We start from the raw sequence: 17,747 nt of genomic DNA on the forward strand, positions 1-17,747 counted from the left end.
GCCCAAGGGTACATAGTTTCAGACCAAGTTTCTGATTTCAGAACTTCACTCCTATATCAGCTAGAATGCTTTTGCCTGCAATTAAAAGAAAATCTGATGAAAAATATCTTAAACAATAAGATCTAATTTTTTGTATAACAAGAGGTTAGAAGGTTGGTTTCAGGATTCAACAGCTTAACAAGGTTAGGGCTCTGGTGATTTCTCTGCAGTTCTCTTGGCTTTCTCCTCAGAGTGATAAGATAGCTGGCTGCCTTAGAAGACAATATCTAAAGAAAGAAAGGAAGGGAGACTCCATTTTATGCATTTCTCTTTTTATTTGGTTAGAAAAACATTCCTGAGAAGCTCCCCAGTAGACTTCCTCTTGCTCCTCTGACCAGAACTGGGTTTCTTGACTACCAACAAACAAGTCACTGGAAAATCGGAATGAGATTGCTAAGATAGGTTTAGACCAACGGTGGGCTGGGCCTGCCTTTTCTGTGCACTTTGCTGAGTGCTTGATAGCTGAGTAAAGTCAGGGTTCTCTTGGCAAGGAAAATGGAGGAAATGTCTATTGGTTAAATAACCAATAAATCTGCATCTGCTGTACCATCTCTTTTATCTTCATAATAACCAATTTTTTTTTAAAGATGAATTAACTAAGTTTCAGAATAATTGGATGACTTATCTGCATTCAAAGAGTTAGCAGAAGTGGATGATTGAGAATTTCCAGTTCCAAATCAGGTTTTCTGATTCCAATTCTAAGTATTTCATTAATTTACTGATGAGGGTTGTTACTTGTTTGTTTCAGGTGCTTGAAGTTTCTGGGAAGTCGGCATCCAACTCTAGTGCTTCCTTTGGTGCCAGAGCTCCTGAGCACCCACCCGTTTTTTGACACAGCTGAACCAGATATGGATGATCCAGCTTGTATCCTCTGTGCTTAGGATGGGCCCTGCTGACTTGGCAGGGAACTTTGGCATCTTTCTGCAGTGTAGCTAGTGTGGTCTGAGTTTTATTTTTTTCATTTCCTTTAGGTAAAAGAGTATGTTCTGAGGGAGGCTGGTGATTATTATTCTTAGCTTTCATTCTTGTTTCACAATACTCACCCTTGCCATTTAATACTAATAATTATTTTTGCCATTTATTTAGCATCTGCTATATTGCATATACAGTGAGATACATTCTAAGACTTCCATTGGAAGCCTGAAACCAAAGATAGTACCAAATTCTATATATAGTATGTTTTTTCCTATAATACATACCTATGATAAATTTTAATTTATAAATTAGGTACAGTAAGAGATTAATAACTAATAATTAAACAGTTATAACTGTTACTGTAATAAAAGGTATGTGAAAGTAGACTCTCTTTCTCTCTCTCTCTCTCTCTCTCTCAGAATATCGTACTATACCATACTCTCCTGTTCTTGGACTGAAATTGACCCTGGGTAACTGAAGCTCCGGAAAGTAGAACCATGATAAGGGGGGACTACTATATTTAGGAATTATGTTTGGCTGTAAGTAATAGAGATGGCCTCCAAATGTAGCTTATACAAATTAAGATTTTTATTTTTCTTTGATGTAAGAGAAGTCTAGAAGTAAGCATTCCAGTGCCAGTATAGCAGCTCCACATGATTCTTGGTGATGCAATCTCCTTTTTCTGTTCTGCCATTTCTAGTTGTTAAGGATTGTTGCTAGAGCTCCAGACATCAGGTGTAGGTTCTAGACATGAAGTTAGAGAATATCTGGAATAAAATCAGTATTAATAATGAAAAAGGGAAGGATGGATATTGGGTAGGCAAATATCAGGCTCTTGCACAGGGAAACATATGGAGGATTGAAAGCCATGTTTATCTTTTAATTTCTGATTTTTCCTCCATTATAAAATTAATATACATAAAAAGAAAATCCAAAAATATAGAAAGAAGAAACTTCATACTTAACACCTAAAGTCCTACTAGCCATAGTAATCTACTGTTAATATTTTGGTGTATTTCCTTCTTTTTTTAAAAGCTTGGGGTTGAGATTTTGATGCTGTTAGTTTTTTTTAACATAGTTTATTTCATCAACAAATATTTGATAATAGATAGCTGTTATATTCTCTATATATTTTAGAGCTGCCTTTTTCACTTACGAAAAAATGATTATGATACAATATTATAAATTCCTTATAAATACAATTTTTACTGATTGTGTAATATTTGTATCTAAGTAGGCAAAACACAAGTTGTATAATCATTCTGTTTTTGGACATTTAGGTTATTTTTGATTATTTGCTATTATATATGATTCTGTAATATTAGGTTGTTTACTTAGAGTAGATTTTGAGATGTGGAATTATTCAGCATTCGTAAGACTTACTGGCTGGTACCAAATTATTATCCAGTGGGATTGTGCCTATATATATATATATTTTTTTAAAGGTGACCGTAAGGGGATCTTAACCCTTGACTTGGTGTTGTCAGCACCATGCTCACCCAGTGAGCTAACCGGCCATCCCTATATGGGATCCGAACCTGTGGCCTTGGTGTTGTCAGCACCACACTCTCCCGAGTAAGCCAGGGGCCGGCCCCAGTGCCAATATATATTTTAATAGGCAATGTGCTGAGAGTTTCAGTTTGTTGATATTTTCAGGAGCATTGGACATTATTTTTAAAAAAACCTTTGGTAATTGAGGGGGTGTGGGTTGATTGGGGAATGTATTGGGTTTGAATTTGCATTTCTTTGCTTATTAGAAAATCTTACTCCCTTAATGAGAATTTTGGGAGTGGGAAGTAGGGGTGGTAGATTCTAGCCAAGCTCAACTTTTTATACTTCCAAGTTTACTTAACCGATTGATCTATCAGACATTGCAGTTTTGGTTCTTATTTTCAATGCTGCTAAAATGTGCCCAACAATGCCAGCATTATTCTCAGATCACACCTTTAGGCACTATGCCTATCTCCGAGACAGTCTTTCTCACCTTGTTCCTGCCTTGAGGGTATGTTGAAAACATCTGTTGTTCTTACTTTCACTTTTTTGAATTTTGGGGCTTTGTGGGTATTAGATAGCAGAAAACAGGCTATATATTCTCTGAAAACTTATTCATTCTGTCTTGGACTCTTTCACATTGTTTTGTACTTCTGCTTCTGTATCCTTTACCTTCTAAGAAGATTCATTTTTTTTAGTGTCCCTGGGTTATTGAATATGTGATGTTAGGCAAGAAAAGGGAATCTGGAACAGTGGATTATATTTTAGACCAAGAATTTAAATTGTTTTTTAAAATTATTTTTTCTAATTGATACAAAATAATCATACATATTTATGGGGTATAAAGTGATATTTCAATACTTGTATGCAATGTGCGATGAGGAAATCAGGGTTAACAACTAGCATAGCCATCACCACAAACATTTATCATTTCTTTGTGTTGAGAACATTTGAACTCTTCTCTTCCAGCCATTTGGAAATATACAGTAAGTTATTGTTAGTTATAGATACCTAGCATTACTGCAGAATACTAGTTATTCTTCCTCTCAAGCTGTAAGTTTATATCTGTTAACCAGTCTCTTCCTATCCCTCCTCCCCTTACCCTTCTTGGCCTTTAGAAATCACAATTCTACTCTCCACTTCTATGAGCTCAACTTCTTTAGCTCCCACAAATAAGTGAGAACATGTAGTATTTATCTTCCTGTGCCTGAATAAATTTATATTTTAACAATTGTATCAAGCCGTGATTCTCAACAAGTCAGTGTTTATTTTTTAATAATAATATCGTTATTATTTTTAAAACCTAGAGATACAGAAAGAAAATTTTAAAATAGACCATAATGATAATAGCTATAACACTTAATGAATGCTGTGTTCCAGGCCCTCTTCTAAGCTCTCTATTTGTATTAACTCATTCCTGCTTAGGTAAATCCAGATAACTTTAGAATAATGTATGTGTATTGTTAGAAAATTTATACTTTATAGAGTAAGATACAAAATGAAAAATGAAATTCTCTTTGCTCTCCCCTCCTCATCTCTTTCTTTAAAATGTAACGACTTTTAACAGTAAGAATAAGAATTATATTATCCTCATATAAGACATTTTTCATTGTATGCTACATAAACTTATTTGGGAATAAATCATCACTCTTCCATGAAGTGAAAAATAAAGTTTAAATATAAATGTCACAACAGATTAATTTTTAGTCCCATTTCAGTTAGCAATAGAAAATAATATACCATTCTCTTTTCTTTTTCTTCTGGCAGATGTGGCTGTGTTTGGGTAGACCATGTTTGCATTTTCTCTCTTTCACTCTCTCTCACTGTAGCTGGAGAAGGGGAGAAAGGTTATTTATGGAATCTCTTAGCCTTTTTCCCTTTTCTTTGTTTGGTTTACTTTTTTTTTTTAATTTCTTTGTGTTACCAAAAGCTGAGCCACAGAACTTGATGGCATCATAACCCCACAATGTTTGCTTAGTTACCAGGTAGAAAACTAGTGTCATCAACCGTTTACCCCAATATTGTGCCTCATGAGGATCCTTCCCAGCAGTTCCTGCAGCAGAGCCTTGAAAGAGTGTATAATCTTCAGCACCTGGACCCTCAGGGAGCCCAGGAGTTACTGGAGCTCACCATCAGGTAAGGTGATCATCCCTTTCCTCTTGCAAAGTTAACATTGCTATGCTCAGCTTGACTGTTTTGAATTCCAGTGTTGGTCATTAGGCTTAATTTTCTGACTCCATTGGCTTGTACTCACACATGGTTTTATGCTCTGTTTATATTTGGATTATATTGTGGTTTGAGCGTATTTTTAAAAAAGCTCTTTGTGTTCATGATTGATGAGTAGTACAAAATAGAAATAGTTACTAGGAAGCTGTCTTTAATTTTTCTTTCTTGTATGTTAATTAGGGTAGGTGATAGAAATGCAAAGTAACAGTGGCTTAAACAAAAGGAAAGTTTAATTCTTTCTCATAGGCAGGACAGGACTGAGGTGACCATCAGGGGTCTAGGCTCATTTTTTCTTTTGTCTCCATCTTCTGCATCGTGGCCTCTGCCTGACAATCCAAAATCTAACTATCTAAATCTAAAAAGGAAAGGGCAAGTGAAGGGCATCATTTGCACCCCACCCCTTTCAAAAATACTTCCCAAGAGTTGCACACACTCATTTTACTTACATGCCATTGTCTAGAGCTTGAGTCACATATCTAGCTTCAAGGAGCTAGGATATGCCGTGTTTATTCAGGATGACTAGTGCCTGGTTAACATTTGATAATTATTACTTAGGGAGAAGGGGAGAAAAGAGATATTGGGGAGCAACCAGTAGGCTCCACCAGTCCTTATTAAAATGGTCTGAATGATATGAAAAGAGTATTTTGGTTTTGGTTTTGGTTTTCTTTGGCAACTGACTGGTCCAGGAATTGAACCCTGGACCGTGGTGTTGTCAGCACCATGCTCTAACCAACTGAGCTCACTGGGAAGCCCCTGAATGATATGAAAAGAATTGAAACTCATTTGCCTTTAGCTAAAGCAGTATTTTTTGCTGTTAAAGGATAGAAAAATAAGATACCATTTGCAGCTTGGTTGAGATCTCTTTTGATCTGCCCTGAAGAATATTGATATCAGTCACATTCAACTAATACTTCTTTTTTTAAAATTCACTTTCCAGATAAAACAGTTGCCAATTAATAATTCTTAATGGAATGTTCTTTTCCGTACACTGAGAAACAATTCTGTTCAATACACTGAGGTCCTGGAAAAATAGAATTAAAAGATAATATGAATCTTTGCACCAACTTTTTGAAGTACTCTTATACAGATCAGCTAGGTAGGATTTTGCCCTTAGAGAGCTCATGTAGTCAAGATGGACATAGACAAAGAATTAAGATGGTGGATAGCAGTACTTTATACTTTATTCATACTTTCCTGTCCTTTATTGCATCTAACATATTATGAAGCAGTCCAGCTGAACCATCCTACAAATATGTTTCCCCATGATATTAGTTCATGTCATGTCATTCATTCAGCAGCATTAACTGTGTATTTATTCTGGTAAGTGCTACAGTGGAAAGAAGCGTAGGTACTGTGGAAAAACAAATGAAAGTCTCTGACTCAACACAGTGGTAGTTGTCAGGGACATTTCGCAAAGCAGAATACCCTTTAGCTAGTATGAACTGAATTGAATATGTCAGTTTAGTAGGTATGAAAGAGAATCCCAGCTGAAGCAAACATCTAAAGAGCCAGGAGATCTGAGGGAGAATGGCCTCCTCACAGAACTGCAGTAGTATAGTACTATAGTACTATAGTAATTGAGTGAATGGGGCTTTGAAGACAGACTGATTTGAGTTCAAGTCTGAGCTCCACCACCTAATACTTGTTTGACCTTAGGGAACTTTATTGCTCAGCATTCACTTGTAGAAAACAAAATAGGCTTTTAACTAATTTAAGTAGAAAGAAATTTATTACAGGATGTTACATGGTTCATAGAATTGTTGGAAAGGCTAAAGATACAGAACTAGGTTGAATTTCCAGGAATGATATCCAGAGCCACACCGCTAAATGGGACACTGAGGGAGCTACTTTTCCTTCAACAGTCAGGAAGCTGCCTGTTGAGTCAGGATGCCATTGATAAAAATACTGGCTCCAGAACCATGTCTTGCACTCTGCCTCTTTCCCCATTTAATTTCATTCTTTATGTAAAACTCATGAGAATGTGTTTGATTGACAGATGCCAAATCACACCTGGAATGTTGCTTTGCCTCCCACGGATTTATCACCCTTTTCCCCTGGGTGACAGAGCTGCCAAAGATTACTCAAAGCCCATCTCTTCTGATCAGTGAGAAGCCCTGAAAAAGGGTTAATCTCCTGTAACTCTGAAGATAGAGTCATTCCTTCCATTTGGGAAATTAACCACGAATTGGGGTTCTCTTCCCGCATTTATTCTGTAGATCAGGAAGTTCCAGGAAGAGAACATAGGTGGGGTTTTTGCTAAGTACAGTTTAACAAGTTTAACAATAGAAGCTGGTAACTTTCAGTAGGGTGACATTCTATAATGCAATTAAGTCGATCCACTAACAAAAGCTTGATTTTAGCAAACATTCTCTTCTCACAGCAATTTCCCAGTATCTTTTACATATCAATCAGTAACCTGTCTGTCTTTGAGCCAGCAACCTTGCTGTGTTACAATTCTTTATCTTACAACAGAGACTATATAGCCTGGGGAAAGTTTCCTGTCCTTTGCAAGGTCAATATTTGAAACTGCAAGGCTTTGGAAAACCAGGCTCTGTGAAGTACTTTTGTTTTATGCATACTTCACATCTCCCCCCATTTTATTTATTTAAAAGAAAAAGCAAAAGCTTTAGATCAGGTTTTCACAGTTAAGACACAAGCATTTAAAGCAAAGTTGGTATCATTTAGCATGGCAAGTCCTTTTAATTTACTTCAGGTGAGGACTGATGATGTCATCATCTCAGAGCGGGTCCAATGGCATCATTCCAGGTGCTGTGAATTACCAATTGTTGAAACTCCAGAACAGGATTCTGCTCCATATAATAGTTGATTCTGAGTCCAGAGAATTTGTTAATGTTCATCTGTCCAGGACATTACTGTTTTTAAAGCATCTAGTCTTTTGTAAAATTTTACAAGACTTTTGTTTAGGAACAGAGTGTCTCATCCAAGTTACAAACACCCTCTTTAAGGCCAAGAAAATTTAGAGAACTGCTTTTGTAGAGAAGACGTTATTTCCCCCTTTATGATCAAGGCATTCTTCATAAAAGCATTGATGATCAATATCTTGATTGAAAAGGCCTTACTTTTCTTTGTATAAATCCCATGCTGCTGGGAAGGCTCATCCCCACGTGGTGATCTGTCCCACGTCAGGGGGAAAGATGAACAGCAGGATGAAGCAGCAGTTAGGCCAAATTAAGGCAACATGAAAGAGGGGTCAGCAACTTAGAAGTGAGACATGCTATCTTATATCCAAAGTTTTACATTATATTATATGTTATAAAGAGAGAGAGTTAATTTCATTGAACTTATAAAAATAGCCACATTGCCATAATAATCATAAGGATACTTAAAGTTATTAAATTTGGGGGGATCAAATAAATCAATCAAATTTATCTCTGTTTTAAATGATATTTTACCAAACTGTTGTTAGTTATGGATAGCTTAAGAGAGAGAGAGAGAGGGTTTTCTTAAATTTGGAAAACGAAACATTAAGAGAACCAGCAGTGTTTCAAAATAAGGAAATTGTAAAAACCCGTAATTCTTTTTAATTAGTTCAGTAATTAACTTTTGTTGTTTTGACCTTTGTGAACAATTTCACAAACCCATCAGTTTCTTCATTAGAATATTGGAAATTAGTTTAAAGGTGTGAACTCAAACTTTGTCAGGAAACTGTACCTATCAGAGTTTTTTCATGAAATATATGAAAACTTAACATTTTTAAATTATAATTAAACCAAGATTATGACCGGTAGGATTTATATCAAGACACAGATATTTAAGAACCTTACAAGATTTTGGAACACATATCCTTAACACCTTCAGTACTGACAATGCTTTCCCATATAGTCTAATTTATTAAATAAGCCAATTAGTTTTGATACATTTTTATATATCCTTTGAGAAGCTCCAAGGCCCTTGGAACTCCTCAAAGTTATTTTAAACCAAAAAGGTTGAACTTTCAGTTTTGGAAAGCTTTGTCAAGTAACAAAAGGCTTAAAACACTTAGTTGAATAAAATCACAAATTATTACAAAAAGTAAAACCAAAGTGACAGAGGGTTTCAAAGGCAGCGAGCACAAGAAATTATCATGAAATAAGTTTCTTAAACCAGTTATCTAAGGGACAAAGAAAACCTTTTACAATTTTGTATTAAGAGCAGTCAAGTGAAAAGTCCTCTAGTAATCCTGTTTGATTAGTAAACCCAGGCAATGATGTGTGCTCATAAGAACATTTTTATACACTCAGGTTAGTAAATAGGTGTCCATTTATCAGAGCAAATTATACAAAGCTCAGTTTGAGTTTTAGCTATTTTTACCAAATACATATTTATGGTTTCCCAGCCAAAAACTTGGTGTATTAGATCTATATACCCTTATCAGTTAATGTTAACTAAGGCCTATGCGATATTGGGCATAGGTTTCCTTTCACCAGCCATTTTGGGTCCCAGGTTTCCATGTGGCAGTTGGAGCCATGTGGAGCTTAAGACAGAGGGCGGTATTTACAAAGATAATGTCTAAAAGATATTGTTTCTCCCAGCATGGCCAGGAGGCAGAGCTGAGAAAACAAGGAGACATTTTGACCTAGAGACAAATTTAGGTAAAAGGTTTAAATCAAATTTTGAAAATATATTTATCAAAACTTTAGAAAATTTAAGTCACATGAACTTGAAAAGTATACTTATTTATTTAATGAGCACACATTAATTATAAGCCAATTTGGTACCTTGCCGACAACACAATTACACATACAGACATGAACATATAGACATAACATGCGGCTTACACATGCATATATGCGGACATAAACAACAAAAACAAACAAGGATCTTATAGGTTTTGTGCAAGACGTAAAAAAAAAAGCTCACTAGTAAAAAGGATAGTCAGGTTTAGATTGTGTTTTTTTTAAAAGACTTATTGGTGAGGCCTCACCCTGCCTTAAAGAAAGTAAGATAAATTTACATTGTAAAGCAAAGTATGCAAGCCTTTTCAAGAAGACTCAGGAAGATTTTCTTCCTTTTAAGAAAATAGCATAGAATTCTACTATAGGATTTTGTGAAGAAATACATAGATAAGAGTAGGAGAAAATTTAGAAGTCTGTTTAAGATAACCAGCTAGATACCAGAACATTTGAGACCATCTAGTTAAACAGGTAGATTTTAGGTTTTTGTCTCTCAAATGAGTTACTGAGCTTAAGGGCTGAGCTATTGAAAGCTATTTAACTGCTGAAGTTTTTAAATTTACCCCAGGGTCAATTTGGAGCTTGTTGTCATTATTTTCATTACTGGTGGTCTGATGTGTAACATCCCCGGTGAGATGGATTGAGGTGTGATGGCGAGGTGTTGAGATTTTGGGATCAGATTCAATTCCTTGTCTGGGTTGGGGTTCCACACAAGTTTTAACAGCCTTAGCAGGAATCCATAGCAGTCCTGTGGGTGAGAGAACAGATGCATGCCCTCTCCCCCATGTTAACAATTCGACAGGTCCCAACCATTGTGGTCCCATCGGTAGACGGTGGAATAAAACCAAGGGTCTAGGTCTCTTTTTAGGAGGTAGAACGTGTTGCTCTGTGGCCGTTAATTTTTGAGAGTTACAATTTTTAAAATTTAGTGTAAACAGAGCTTTAAAGACCTGTTCATGAGAGGCCATTTCTATATCTATTTTACCCCTCCTTTGTTTACCTATTTGAGATTTAGGAAGGCCATTAGCTCTTTCAACAATTGCCTGGCCAGTGGGGTTAAATGGGGTTCCTGTGACATATTTAATGTTCCATTTGTCACAGAATACTTGAAAGACTTTGGAGGTGTATGCTGGTCCATTATCTGTCTTAATTTGATTTGGAATCCCCATGATGGCAAAGGCAGAAAGACAGTGTTTTTTTTTAAACATGTTTAGCAGTTTCTCCTGTTTGGGCAGTGGCATGAATAAGAACAGAGTAAGTATCAACAGTAACATGTAAATATTTAAGACGTCCGAAGGTGGAATAATGAGTGACTTTCATTTGCCAAATTTCATTACCTTTTATTCCTCAAGGAAAAACCTCTGACAATCGGGAAAAGCATGAACAATATCCTGAGCTTGCCTGTAAGAGATCTGATGCATGTTAGCCAAAGCTTGTGCACCCTGATGAAAAAACTGATGAGAATCAGTAGCTTTTTGTAAAACATTATTATACATAATAAAGTGATCAGCCATATCATTTCCAAATGATAAAGGGCCAGGAAGACCAGAATGAGAACACATGTGAGTTACATAGAAAGGATAATGTCTTTTTTGAATAAGTTTTTGTAAATGTTGAAACATTTCAAATAAAAGAAAATCATTTCCCTCATGGATAGGTGCATTTGAATTACCTGTAAGACTCCAACTACGTAGGCAGAGTCAGCCACTAAACTAAGTGGCTGATTGTAAAAATGTTGCAAAGCTGCAATTGCAGCTGCCAGTTCAGCCTTTTGAGTGGACTTATGATGGATAGTAACAAAATGTTTCGAGATTCCCTGCTCCCGTCATGCCACAGATCCCCCTCCTGATCTGCCAGAACTGCTGACAAACACAGTTGATGCTTGAGGGAGGGGAATAGGGAATAAACAGGATCCCAACTGCATGGGCAGCATTCAGAGTCCCTGCAAAACTCTATCATGGGGTAATGAGAACTGTATCCCACCAACAAAATCAACCATAGCCATCTGTAAAGACTCTGTTCAAGGGAAGAGCAAAAATCAGCCCCAGAAAGACCAGGATTAACAACATCAGGATCAGCACACAGCAAGCACTCGACAATGGTGTCCTCCCCCAGTGAGCAGCCAAATACATTGTCCTAATTTAGTATATAATTTCTTTTTTTGTTGATGAGGCAAGGAAATCCATTCAATGACTCTTATTTGAGGAAGAAATTGACAAAGCAAACCTGTGGGACTATATGGGGTGTTTAAAATAATGAAATGAATGACTTGAGATTTAATAAAACATGTTAATTGTCTGGAATGTAAAAAGGATTCAATCTGTTTTAATTCTAATTTTGCTTCTTCAGTTAAGTAACAAGGGGAGGACAGATCAGGGTCTCCTTTCAAGGTATTAAACAAATGTTGTAATTGATAAGTTGGAACACCCATAGAAGGGTGGAGCCAGTTAATATGGCCAAGTAATTTTTGTAAATCATTTAGGGCAAAAGGCTCCTGAATATGGAAAGATATTTTGTGGCCATATACTTCTCTGAGTGATTAAAAAACCAAGGCATTTCCAAGGCTCCTTTTTTTGAATTTTATCTGGAGCTACTTGTAAGCCAGCATTATTAACTTGTTTGACTAAATGTAAATAAACTTGTGATAGCAGTTCTGGATTGTCATGAGCATTGTCAGTTTGTCTAGTTATAGCATCTTGAAGACAATTAATAAAATCTATATAAGGCTCAGTGGGTCCCTGTCTAACAGTAGCAAAAGATTTAGTGGGAGTATTCCAGGGACTATGCCATGGCTCTAAATGTCCCATTTGTAACTGTTGTTTAACAAGTAAAGTAGCTTGATTTAATTTCTCCCCTATAAGAGGCTACTGTTCCACCCAAACCATAGGACCAGGGGTCCATTGTAATTTGGATGGTGGGAGTGTGGCTGTGGCCATCATGATAAATTTTGAAGTAGATGTCCCAATATAAATATCCCATTGAGCAGGGAGGTCTTGGCTCCATAGGGTTTGAGGTAGATCTGGAACATAAGGCATAATGGAGGCAGTTTGTCCCTTGGGGCCAGCACACAACAGAGGATTTTTACTTTGATGAGGGATTTTGAACCCGCCTAATCCAGTAAGTGTAACTGGTGAAGAAATTACTTTCCATAATGGAGTCCAATCCTTTTTAGCAATTATGGTAAGATCAGCCCCCAAATCTGTATTAATTTTTGTTCAACAGATAATGTCAACAGTGGCTGAGTCTTATCTAATCTTTGTATCCAAAACGCATCAGGGGAAGCAAGAGGTTGAAGTTTAGATTTTGTTTGAGGAATTTTGTTCCAAGCCTTTATGGCTGCTCTAGTTGTTTGATCAAGTAACATGTCCATGCTAATTTGAACCTCATTTCGTAAATTTTTGAGTGAAATAGCATGTAAGGCTTCCCGATATTCTTGTAGCTATAGAGTATATTGAGCAGGAGTTAAAACAGTTTTTCCAAGTGTTTTCCAATCCCAAGGGGTCGTATTATACCCATTAGCAATTGATTCTAAGTATCCCTTTGTAAAAGTACTATGTAAGCCATTTTCTGTTATGCTCTTTTTAAATCTTTCAAACAAGGAGAATGGGAGATTTTCACGTCTCAACTGACTCCCAGTTCTTACAACAAGAAAGACATGACGAGCATCAACTCCTGTGTTATGTCCTTCTTTAAGACAGGACTCCATCAAAGGAATAAATGAGTTATTTACCTCCAAAGGTGGAAGTGGGAGGAGAGGAGAAGGAGGAGGTGAGGATTGTTTTTCATCCTCTGTAATGGCATAAACATGTATTTTTCTTTTGTTAAGGTTCTGAATAATTTTTAAAGCAATTTGACAATATTTCCAAACCACTATAATCAGTAATAATTTAGTTAGTGACGATTACTTTATAACCTGCTACCTTAAGGAGACATAGAAGGACTGAACTATGTTGAATTTCCCTCTTAGACAGTAAACTACCCATAATTGCAAGAATAGATAGAGAATTGAAAGAGTAAGAAAGCAAAACTTCCGGGCAAAGCCATAGTAGACACTGCAGCAGGTGTGCAATCACTTAATTGAAAGCCACCCCTGTGATCCCCTTTACCGGGGTGAGTCCCTCTTACTGGGATTTCCCTCTTGACGGGATGAGTAGACATCCTGTTTCTTTTTCTGGGCATCTTTTTTCTTTTCCTCCTTTTTGTTGCGACCTTTTGTTTCCTCCTTTTGTCGGGATGAGTGGTGGATGTCCTCTTTCTTTTCCTTTCCAAGGCTTGGCAGGTCAGTCTCTGATCCGTGGACCCAGAATTCATCACGTCAGGGTCCGTTGCCTCCCACGGATTTGTCACTCCTTTTCCCCTGTGTGATGGAGCCGCCGAAGATTACCCAAAGCCCATCTCTTCTGAGCAGTGAGAAGCCCTGAGAAGGGGTTAATCTCCCAGAACCCTCAAGATAGAGGCATTCCTTCCATTTGGGAAATTAACCACGAATTGAGGTTCTCGTCTCTCATGACTATTCTCTAGAATAGGAAGTTCCAGGAAGAGAACATAGGTGGGGTTTTTGCTAAGTATAGTTTAACAAGTTTAACAATAGAAGCTGGTAACATTCAGTAAGGTGACATCCTATAATGCAGGTAAGTCGATCCACTAACAAAAGCTTGATTTTAGCAAACATTCTCTTCTCACAGCAATTTCCCAGTATCTTTATACATCAATCAGTAACCTGTCTTTGAGCCAGCGACCTTGCTGTGTTACAATTCTTTATCTTACAACAGAGACTATATAGCCTGGGGAAAATTTCCTGTCCTTTGCAAGGTCTATTTGAAACTGCAAGGCTTTAGAAAAGCAGACCCTGTGAAGTATGTTTGTTTTATGCATACTTCACATGGAACCTCGCTGAAGGCAGTCTGAGAAATGCATTTTTATCTTTGCAACCTGTACAATCTCTGAAGGTACATTAGATGAAGATTGGAATATGTGTGAGTGAGCCAAATCCATAGTATGTGCCCTAATTACCAAACTGCTCTGAGTTCTAGTTTACTCATCTAAAGGACTTTGTGACTAGCTGGGAATACTGGTGGGAGTGCAGTAATGGGAGAGGTAAATGGGTGGTATGGTAATCTAGTAACCCTATAAAAAGTTGAGGCACATTCTGGGCTTCCCTGGGAGCATCATGGGCAAAACCAGGCTGAACTGGGTAGAGAACGCTCAGGTGTGGGTATAAGCACAGGTGCCAGCAGAAGAAAGGGCTCAGCATGCTGGCAGCCAGGGGGAGCCTCCTGGACCTCAGCCTGGGGCACATAGTCATTCCTATACTCCAGGAAAGCCTCTAGAAGCTGCACAAAGGCCCACAGGGGCTCTCCCATCCCAAGATCTCCCCCCAGGGAGCTGTGGGCCCCAACAGGGAAAGTTCACAAGGTCTGCTGAGCCCAAGCCTTTGCAATTTGGCAAGAAAATCCTTCTGTGGACTGGGTGCTTCACATCAATGGAGGAGATCCTGCCTCTGTTTCCTCCAGAAATGATATGTCCTGCAAGAAACAAAGCTCAGTGAAAGCTTAGTACATAATGATTGGACTCATAATTATTACCTGCTTTGTAATGATAGCATCAGTCAAAAGGGCCGCAGAATAATATAAATCCTTAACATCTTGGAAACTGGCAAAGAAAACTAAGTGGCATGAAGAAGCTGCATTGGCTGCCCAGGCTCAAGCTAAATGATATTCTGAGTGTCAAAGTGTTCACCTGAATACCATCACTATAATCAGCAACAATAAAAGATAGATAAAATAGAATATTTTTTAATAAGTTGAAATGGTATTAGCCTAATAGTTTGTTCTCTTGCTGCTGTACACTTACACACTTGATATTTATTGATACTTTTACACATAGTGCCTGCTATGTGCCAGGAACAATACACTAAACTAGGGGTCACCAGACTATAGTCTGTGGACCAAATCTGGCCTGCTGCTTGCTTTTGTAAATAAGATTTAATTGAAACATGGCCACTTTCATTCATTTAGGTACTTCCTATGGGTGCTTTCATGCTATGGTAGCAGAGTTGAGTAGTTACCACAGAGACCGGATGGCCTTTAAAGCCTAAAATATTTGCTATCTGCCCTTTTACAGAAAAAGTTTGCTGACCCTGCTGTAAGCTGAGGACACTTCATAGCTCTGCAAGCCAAGGTTCCATTCTTTCCTATATCTCTTGCTGAACGATACCTGTCACATTTTTTTCTCTTCTCCCTCACCAAAGTGCTTAGTTTAGGAGGCTACGAAGTGAGGTTGTTGGCCCTGAGCCCAGGAAAATAAGCTCTACTTCCTGACTCATCCCTACGTAAATAAACAGTTAGATTTTGTTCTTGACAATTTTATCCAATTGGCACTAAAGCACGTGCAAAATGCACAAAAGCAAGCTAATTTGATCATTTGCTGTAGTGTTGGTTGTTAGTCGGTGCTCAGTAAATATCTATTGGTTTGATTGCCTTCATGATCTGAGTGTAATGAAGCGATAGGTCTGCTTAGGCTTTGGAATGGCCAGATCACTGTTGTAGCACTGTGGTCAGTCATGGGCACTATGTTTCTAGCACTGTGTGTTTTTTTGTTTGTTTGTTTGTTTTGTGGCTGGCCAGTATGGGGATCTGAAAACTTGACCTTGGTGTTATCAACACGGCTCTAACTGAGCTAACTGGCTAGCCTATTTTTAGCATTCCCAGGAGGATAGTCAGAATGGTGAAAGATCTTGAAGGGAAAGCAAATGGAGTAATAGCTACTGAGGGCCTACTATGCTTTACAAACATTGCAGATATGAAGCAATTTGCTAGGAGTGGCAGAACCAAGATTTGAATCTAGCTTTGTCTGACTCTAAAATTGATGCTCTGTGGTATATAGCAGTGAAGGGGATTCCTGTATTAGGTGGAGATCAAATCAGATGATCCCTTGGGTTTTTCACAACTTACTGTTTCTGTTGTTGTTGAAAAGTAAAATGTTAGAATTTCTACAGAATTTGCCTTCATTAGAACTAGGGCCATGTATTTATTAGTACTGTATTAGTGTAAAACAATCTTCACCATCATACACATTGCTGTTTATTGTAATCCAAGCAGCTATTTAACCCAACCAAAAGCTCACCTACAGAAACTCTGCTGTAGTTTCCTGTGGGTTCTGGGAGATGATTTTTATTTGTTTCTAGAACTTGACATAACTACTTTGCCTTCACTGCTGTACCTTAGGTACCTTAAAGGGGCTCAGTAAATATTTATTGAAAACTGTAGTAATGGTGACTTAACTGGGAATGAAGGGTTTAAAGATTTTTATAGATAACATTTTCTTCTGGCCATACCTCATCTCCAGAAATACAGATATGATGTTTTGTTGTCCTTGATTATAAGAGCTGTTATCTATCAAGTGCCCACTCTGTATCCACTCTTCTAGGTCCTTTACATACATTATTTCATTGAATTTGAAAATAATCCCATGAGGATTATCCCATTTTCTACAGTGAATGGGGTAACATGCTTGGTGAGGGAGCTGGAGTTCATTCATTCACCATATGGTTTTTGGTATCCATCATATGCCAGATACTATGCTAGGCAGAAGGGACGCAGTAGTAAACAAGATTCTACAGTCTCTGCTGTGAGGGATCTTACAGCCTGGTGTGGGAAAAGCTGGTTGAACAGGAAATGCAGAATTATGCTTTACATACTACAGTAGAGTAAGTACAGAGTTCTCTAGAAGAATGTGAGGGGACACCTAACCCTTCCTTGGATGGTCTAAGTGATGACCTGAAGAATGAATAGAAATTAGACAAGTGAAGAAGGGAAGATAGTGTATCAGGGACTAGGAACAGTAGAGTCTTGACTAGAACATAGAGTTTTCTAGCCTTCTGTCTGGTCACACTGCTCTGTTTCTGGTTAACAGTTTGAAGTAAAGCATCTAGTATAATGAGATTTGAAATCCAAAGGACTTGGTTTAAGTCTTAAAATTTATCACTTCCTAGATACATGATCTTGGGCTCTCAACTCCCTGATCTGTAAACTAAGGGTACTATGTAGCTCAGAGGACTGTTGTGAAGTTTGTTATAACGATATGTATGAATGCATTTTGAATATAGCAGTTATTTAAATAATAGTTGGACATTTATGAAATCCTGCTTTAAAATTTAAATCTAACTATGGCTCATTGACATACTGGACAGGCTCTTGATATTTTATAAGTAAATCCTATCCAAATGTTATAAATGTAATCATGTTTTAAATTCACTGTGTTGGGGGGCTTGTATTTTAAGGAAGAAAGCAGTCATTTGTTTGCTGTTTCTCAAGATGTATAATGCCTTCTGATTTTTCAGAGTTTGGATTTTTGTGTAAGTCTATGAAAGTGCTGTTACTGGAAAAATACATTATTATTTCA

General features: G+C 37.5%; 1 protein-coding gene across 3 annotated transcripts in view; it reads left to right on the plus strand.

Moving 5' to 3' along the window:
• Nucleotides 1-17,747, plus strand: part of INTS4 (integrator complex subunit 4) — a 122,578-nt gene that overhangs the window by 82,002 nt on the left and 22,829 nt on the right. For all 3 annotated transcript variants that reach the window (XM_063092976.1, XM_063092975.1, XM_063092974.1), the window contains exons 13-15: nt 788-903; nt 2,823-2,956; nt 4,424-4,581. In XM_063092976.1, the coding sequence (XP_062949046.1) occupies nt 788-903; nt 2,823-2,956; nt 4,424-4,581 (408 nt within the window). The remainder of the gene's footprint in view (nt 1-787; nt 904-2,822; nt 2,957-4,423; nt 4,582-17,747) is intronic.

The sequence above is a fragment of the Cynocephalus volans genome, chromosome 4 (assembly GCF_027409185.1).
Source record: "Cynocephalus volans isolate mCynVol1 chromosome 4, mCynVol1.pri, whole genome shotgun sequence".
In the NCBI taxonomy this organism is placed as follows: Eukaryota; Metazoa; Chordata; class Mammalia; order Dermoptera; family Cynocephalidae; genus Cynocephalus; species Cynocephalus volans.